This window comes from Helianthus annuus, chromosome 13, assembly GCF_002127325.2.
Source record: "Helianthus annuus cultivar XRQ/B chromosome 13, HanXRQr2.0-SUNRISE, whole genome shotgun sequence".
NCBI lineage: Eukaryota > Viridiplantae > Streptophyta > Magnoliopsida > Asterales > Asteraceae > Helianthus > Helianthus annuus.
In genome coordinates, this window is record NC_035445.2 from 97,312,696 (window position 1) to 97,320,899 (window position 8,204).

The 8,204-nt window shown below is 37.1% G+C and overlaps 1 protein-coding gene across 1 annotated transcript; it reads right to left on the minus strand.

Moving 5' to 3' along the window:
- Positions 1 to 1,646: 1,646 nt before the first annotated feature.
- LOC118485822 (mitochondrial metalloendopeptidase OMA1-like) lies at positions 1,647 to 3,871 on the minus strand. Its single transcript, XM_035982298.1, has 5 exons — positions 3,757 to 3,871; positions 3,568 to 3,659; positions 2,722 to 3,279; positions 2,019 to 2,167; positions 1,647 to 1,926 (listed from the first exon to the last, which is right to left on the minus strand). The coding sequence occupies exons 1-5, from the start codon at positions 3,869 to 3,871 to the stop codon at positions 1,695 to 1,697; spliced, it is 1,146 nt and encodes a 381-aa protein (XP_035838191.1). The 3' UTR covers positions 1,647 to 1,694.
- Positions 3,872 to 8,204: the final 4,333 nt, after the last annotated feature.

The window sequence follows — 8,204 nt, forward strand, 5'->3', positions numbered from 1 at the left end:
GCCATAGTAGAGCTTATTGAGTAGAAAAAGAATCAAGAAGAAGATGAAGTTTGTGTGATGATCAAATGAATAACATGCATTATTTATACTGTCAGGAATCAATTCCAACCGCTAGGAGTCGATTCCAACGTTAATAAAATCATAAAATGCTTGGTTGCAACGGCTAGGAATCGATTCCAACGGTAACATCATCAAGAATTTAATGCACCGAGTCGGAATTGGTTACGGAGGAACCGGTTCCGGGTACGGACCGATTTTTTTCTATAAAAAGTAGAACCGGGTAAGAACCTACAAGTTTTTTGAACCTAGAACTGGTTCTTCAATAAAGTGGGTAGGAACTGGAACCGGTTCCAGGTCGGGTCTACTGGGTCGGGATTGGAACCGGTTATTATGCCCATCTCTACACCCCTATAGTCAAATGTACGGTTTATGACTTTTATGCTTCCTTCATTAGCCCAATTTGATTTTGGGAGAGAGTCACAGGCAAAGGCCCAGTTGGCTCTTAAACCTAAGGCCTACTTTAAATTTAAATGTAAGACTTTACCTTTCAACCCTAAAATTAATATACTCTTAAGAGTCTTAGTGATGCACAAAAAAAAACCCAGTTTCCGACCCACACTTAAACTGGCCAACGTGGCCTAAACCGGTGTCGGTTCCAAGTTGGTCATACCCCGAGCCAGGCCCTAACCTATCCAGCCCAACAGTTTCAACCTGGTTCCCCTGCTTCTACATTGAACCTGACCGAACCAATTTATACCTCGAATCGATTTTAAATTAACAAAAAAACTTGGTTTGGAACCAGTTCTAGCCGTTGGGATTTTACTAGCCATTATCAAACGGCTTTCTAGCCTTATATTGACCATTTTCTTCACCAAAAAATGACCATTTTGCCCCCATATGTTCGTATAAATAGGCACGAGATGTATGCATCTTATCACAACCCTCAAAAACGAAAACGTGTACTCAAAAAATGCAAAAGTGCTCTCTTCTCGTATACGTTTCACTATGGCTTCACAAAGTGCTAATTCGCAAAAGGTTTTTGTTTCAAACCTGTCAAAACCGGTTTGAAACTGGACCAGTTTCTCCCCCAAACTAATCTCACCTCAAGTCGACCAAGGCCCAAACCGGTTCGGTATGGGCGCCCAAACCTAAGGTGTTTTTATAACAATTAGGTTGATAAACCACATAAATAATTTCATAGTTTAAGAAGGTTGAATGACAAATAGAGAATTGAAGTGGGACTTGTTATTTTAAATTATATATTTCTAAATGGTGAATACAAACACTCCTATAAACTTTACTCTTAAAATCCACCTAGTGTTTACTTTTTAGTACTTGAACCGGTACCACTTTAATGAAGATGTTTATGATTTTACTAGGTCAAGAGACCATTACATTTTTTTCAATTATTTACTAAGTGTATATAGGAAACTGTATACCTAAATTATGTGTATGTGAACAAAAGATGTGTTAAAAGACTTTAGAAGAATCTCCTTTACTGTCTATTAAAGTTTTGTTGACTTAGAAAACACAGGAAAGTATAAAAAATAGCAAGACATCTTAAATTTTCTAAACATAATAACGTTTATAAATTAATATATGCAGCAAAATCTCAAGCTACCAAAAAATATATAATCTTCCTGCTATGATATCCAACTTAACTTAATTTGTACTTGGTTAAAGGAAAAAAACCATCAAGCATCAATCTCACGTCTTGCTATGGCATCTTTGTATATAGAGATCGCTTCTTGCATCAAACTAGCTTCAGATAGCAATTTACATCTTGTCTTTCCCGATGGATGGGTAGAAATGTAATCATCCAAAGCCTTTTGACCCATCTTTTTATATACCTTTGGTGCGACCCGTGGATCATATCCAGCAGAAGCCATCAGTAGCACCCCTATGTGATCAGCTTCAATCTCCATCCTACACATAACAACCTTTTCCATCACATACACATGTAATCAACCACCTACCTTATATACGGTCTTCAAAGACCCCATGAACTTAGTACATACCTTCGCGAGAAAGGAAGGTCTAGCAGAAAAACAGACGATATGTCGACAAGATCTGGATTGACAAACTCATACAAAATTAGCTGGCCGAGTACAAGCCAGATGTTCTTTGTAAACCTCTCAACTGCATGTCTTGCCACAACATGTGCAACCTACAATCATATATTCATGTTTAGCCCACACATCTACATGTATAAACATACAACTTTTTGCCCTTTATTAATGATACTTGTTCTGTTAAGTGTTAGCTATGATTACAACAATACTCTAACCTTTGAATAAAGATAGTTTATAAGGCTGTATTCGTTATAAAAGGGGTTTCAATCGTGTCGTATCGGTGAGTTGGACAGGTTGCGTTTGGTATTGTACAACCCGAACATGACCCATATTTGTATTCGTGTAAAAATATCAACCCTATCCCGCATCCACTTAAAACAGTATAACCAGAATACGACTTGATTAACCTATTTATCTAAACTATTAAAAGGCTGGCGGGTAATAACTAATAATCAAGTTGTAGACATGTTAATCATGTTTGTGAGTGGGTATGTTTAATTAGACAACTTGGCAGGTCGACATGTAAGTTAAATGGGTTCAACAAGTCAACCCAACAACCTATTTTTTTAAAAGGGTTAGATATTCGTATTCCAACCCAAAACCTGATTATTTTTGTGTCCCTGTTTCTAGTCATGTTACATATATATACCTCATGACCGATAATGGTTGCAATTTCTTCGTCGGTTTTAAAGTGCTTTAAGATCCCAGTAAACACAACAATCTTCCCACCAGGCAAACAATATGCATTTACAATATCTTTCTTCACCACCAAAACTTCCCATTCCAACCCCTCCAGATGCGAAGTAGCCAACTTCACCCCCTTCGTCGTCATCGCCATTAATGCAGCTCCATTCTCTGAAGCATAATTCAAATCTTCTTTCTTGAGATCTCTATGCAATGCTTCAACTACATCTTTCAAAATCATTCTTACCCTAACACTTTCTGGATGCGTCTTTGGTAAAACTCTTTCTTTATATCTAGCCTTCTTCTTCTCAAACATACGCACCCCAATCTTTCTCTCATATATATATGGCATAACAACTAAATGCCTCCGTTGCGTATACGGTATCGTCTCAACATTCCCAAAACATATAGCTACCCCGATTCCAAATCCCACCACTACAACTATATATAAAATCTTTGGAGGGTCATAATGCCGATCAACATGGTAACATCCAGAGCCGGCCCGTAAGCTTATCAATCTAGGCTAAGGCCTAGGGCCACCAAAAAACAAGGGCCTTCAATTTTATTTCCTTTCATATATTAGACGTGTTTTTTGTCATTTAAACAAAGTTTCTAGGCCCAAGAATTAGGATTTACACTAGGAGTCTGCATTGTCCACTCACACAACACATCACCCCTCGTTACTTGCGGCGTCTTTTGAGTAACAAATGTGAAACTGATTGCGGATTGAGCGAAACTTAGGGCCAAGATTAGGAAAAATCATTGTTATGATTGTTCAATATCTCAATTCTCAATCTCAATTCCTTTATACCAATTCAATAGGGCCCTGACTTTGTAGTTCGTTTAGGGCCTCCAAAAACGTTGGAACGGCTCTGGTAACATCTATAGCAAGATCCAGAACGTCTAAAACATGAAGTAGTTCTGTGAACACTTAGCGATGAAATACGAGAAACATTGGTAACACTACATATTGGATGATTCGACCTTGGTGTTAACTTACTTGACTGATTGTTGTGGTTGATGATGGGAACCGGATTTCGGACCGGGGGTTTAGGAGCGGTGATTTTGGAAGTTACATCAAACCCTAATTTTAATCTTCTGTACCATGTTAGCATGCTTGCAATGTTATTGTTGCTCTAGCACGTTTTCGATGAGGGTTTAGGTTTTTGGGTGGTGGTGGTGGTGGGGTGGGGGTGGGTGTTTAGGTTTTAAGTGGTGGTGTAGTGGGTTTAGATTTTAGGTTATTGGGCACTTGTCACTCTATAAATCCTTCTTACACTTCTTACGATTAGGAGTCTTTGTACAATAACTTAACCCTTATATTTATATACTAAAACTAGTATTAAGCCCCTGCGTTGCAGCGGTTGTCATAAAACTATGTTAAGTAGTAGCAATACTATACCATTGTCAGCGACCACCAACATCGGAAAAGTCTTATAAAAACAAAATAAATAAAAACGGGAAAAAATAACGCCGAACGAAAAGCAGACGTAAAACATAGAAAAATTACTAAGTCCATCCAGGACCCGCGTGTTGGACGAACTTGTCAAACGCAGAAAAATAGATGTGACGTGATTGGCCAGTCAAACGGGAAAAATATATACGAAAAAAATTTGAACCCCACAATCACGTTGCGTTGCGTTGCGGTGCGTTAACTCACAAAATTTTTTGAACGAAAAGAAAAACTTGGGAAAGATGAAAAGTATGGTGAACCAAAATTGAAAACAAAAAAAGAGTTGGGATTAAATTGCAAAAGATGACAAACTTTGGGTTAAAAGTAAAAAAAAAACAAAGGGTCTAAATTAAAAAAATTGAAGTTATTTATTAATTTTAAATAAAGATAAGGATAAAAATAAGTGATATCTATATATTGGTTATTAATTAATATTAATATTAAAAGAAATTTATTAAACAAATATAAATAAAATTTATGAAGTTGAAGAAGAGAATGACTTGTGTCATTATTTAGAGTCTTTTATTATAAGTTAGATTAGATTAGATACATCGAATCAATTAAAAAATATTATTATATGCTTGTTGATGTTTTGTAAAATATATTAATCTATTATCTATTTTATCCCAATGTCACATGTAATTATTTTCTTCAAATAGTTTTTTTTTTAATAAATAGTATGTATGTATATATAGCGTGAGGATCAAATATAAAGTTTATTTTGACTAGGAATGATAGGAAGCAATAGGATTATGACATGTGACAAAATTTAAAATAAAGAGGAAGGATATTTTAATCAATCATATCCTTTCTTCTTCCTTCTTCTCCCCAGTAACTTCAAAACCCACCATCTTTAACCTTTTCTTCACTTACTATCTCAATAATCACTACATTATAGTGCGATTTTCGTCATCAATCAATGATTCAAACACCCGATCAACGTGTTCATCAGCTTTTTTTTTTTTTTTTTTTTTTTTTTGAAGAAAACCCAGTTTAATTTCATTCAAAATCTCGTTTTTTCCCGTGATTTTGAAGATAATCACTCGATCCATTCGATTTGATCGTTGATAAGTGTTTGTATCATTCAAATTTCGTCAATCGTTGAAGAAATCAGCTTCGTCCATGTAAGAAATTCTTTAGTTTCATTTTTACGATCTGGGTTTTTGATTTAGTCATTGCGTTTTACGAGGTTACTCTAACAGGGAGCAAAACGGTTTGGGGCAAACTATTGGAGGAAAATGGCTATTTTAAAGGTTTGGGGCAAAACCGTTAAAATGACCAAACCACAGGGAGCAAAACAGAAGTTTACTCTAATAGTTTTATTTACAAAAAAATGCCTTGTTTATGAATACGTAGATAAATTCGTACAAAGGTTACTCATTCAGTGTTAGGCTTATTATGGTGGTGGACATAACTTTCTATCAAATTTGTTGAAGTTGTTTCTTGGTGCGCATTGCGGTCCACTTGCCTGAAATGAATTGGGTGAACGATATTCACCACGGCCCATTATTGTAACACCTCGAATTTTTGTGTCCAATGATGTGTTAACACGTGTCATTTAATTACACGTGGCATTGATAATAAATAAAGGACTAATTTTGACAAACCTTGAAAGTATATAAATTCGAGGGTTATAAATGTCAACAAGGGTAAATATACTGTATAGTAACCCTAAATAATGCTTGTACCTTCAAACGAATAAATCATAGATCGTACGGAGGTGAAACGCGGAAGAAAGTGAGAGATTACGAGCTACAGGGGTTAACTGTGTCAACATGTTTAATTATACCTCTGAGTGACCCTTTAACGTTCCCAAGGCTTCGTAACAGTATTATACGCTCACTAGAAAATACTGTATAAATTCCGCGAAGTTCCGTCTTAAAACGAGAAAGTTATACTCGAATTCGTATGAGAAGGGTTAAAAGCGTCAACAGTGAAAGTTAAGGCTTTCCAAATAATTAATAAACTAACCGGGGACTTAATAATGCGGGTAAATAACACGAGGCCCCTATCGGTAAATAACCGAGGGCCAAACCGCAAAGTTACCCCTTCAAACCCGAAAGGTCAGGTAAATCATTACGAAAGATTTCGTTATTAATTACCAGGATTTCGTAATCATTTCAAAAGATTTAAAGTTTCTGGAAATCTGGCCTCTCGCGACCCGCGTTAAGTAATAGCCTAAGTGTAGGCGGGTCGCGAGCCACCTCAATTACGCGTCTGATTTCTTAAACTCAGGCGACCCGCGTAAAAGTGCATGGGAACTCCCATGCTGGTCGCGTGGAACGCCCAGATGCAGAAAGTTGGTGTTTTCTTGACTTTTGGGCATTATGAACGATCAATCTCCAATAAATGAGGCATGGGCGCCCCCTACTCGACCCATAACCCTCTGGGACACCTACCCATCATCTCTGGACTGTTGTAGGTGTTTGTAATGATCATAGATGCTTGGCATTGGCTATAAATAGCCACATTATGCACATAACATTCACAACACCAAAAACACACATCTCTGGTCATTGCAAGAGCCCTCAAGTCCTCTTCTCTGCTCTATAATCAGCTCTCAACTTCTGTAAGTTGCCTAGATCATTTATAATTCAGTTTATGCTTAGTAAATAGCTAGAAAACAAACCGTCGTAAATACGGTTTGACTTTAAATTAAATCCACGATGGTTCTGTCTTATGACGAATCAAAGGTGGTTATAAGTTGGTATCAATGAGGGTAATAAACCCCAAAAAGGGTTCCCCCTGATCACCACTCTAACTATGTCAAATATCGAGTCAAACGTGCGGTTAAAAAGTCAACAGAAAGCTATTTTAGCGATTTATGCATAATCGGTAATGTACATACTATGAAACCTGTTTAGACGCTCATAAAACATGATAATAAGTATATAAACTTGTTTGCGCTCGTTTGAATCGACCATTTGCTATATTGAACCGGTTCGGAGCCGAATGTCGCAAAAGTTTGACTTTTGCTTTGACTTCAGTTCTGACCCGTTTTAGTAAGGTATAGATATGCCTTAGGACTCTCTTAGGACCAGGTCACATGTTGGTATAAACCTCTGTGATCGGTTCATGAGTTATCCGAGTCTTTTACGTATTTCCGTCATTCGCCTAAAAGTTGACCATAACGGCCTTTTGGAAATAAAACGAGTATTCCGGACACGTGAACGGACCAGAACCTTGCTTATTAAATTATAAGCATGTCCTTAAAGTTTCACGTCAATCCGAGGTCTAGAATGAGAGTTATGCTAAATGGCGCATTTAAAATAAACTTTAGTAATTAACGGCGCAATTAGCATAACACCTATCTAAAACCAAGATTTCGTCACCAAAACTTTTACCCACTGTATTAAAATAATATTTTGGGAATTTTAAAGATTTTTAATAATTTTTACCTCGCTCATAACCTGCGGTTATGGCTACGGTTCGGTAAATACCGAATATGCCCTTTTCGGCCAAAACATGAGTTCTACAAGGTCTTTTGACCCGATTCCAGTTGCTACTGATTTTAAATAATAAATAAAGTATTTTAGACTTTATAAACTGTTCGGGAAACTCAGATTTCCTGTAGAACTCGAAAAGCTCTTTAAAAGTCTTTAAAATGACCGAAAAGCCCCTACGGGGCGTAATATTAACTTAAACTCGTTACGGGCATCACGGAAGGTATCCTACTGATACCACAACCTTTTTAAGGCATATTGACTTAGGAAATAAGCGTACGACTCTCATGGTTAACCGTTTCGCCTATTGCGCGCACGGTTCGGCTTATGAAACTAGTTTTCATAAATCAGCCGATACGGGTCAAATTATATTATTTGGACCCTAAAATCCAGAGTGTGAACCTGAAACCCATATAAAACAAGTCTCTGAACTTGTTTGGGGCAGAATCACATTCCATTCTCGGTTTTCGCCTTTTCGCGCGATTAAACCGTACTCACATATCGGAACCAACCGGTCTAGGCTACGGCCATTATAACGACTCGTTAGGATTC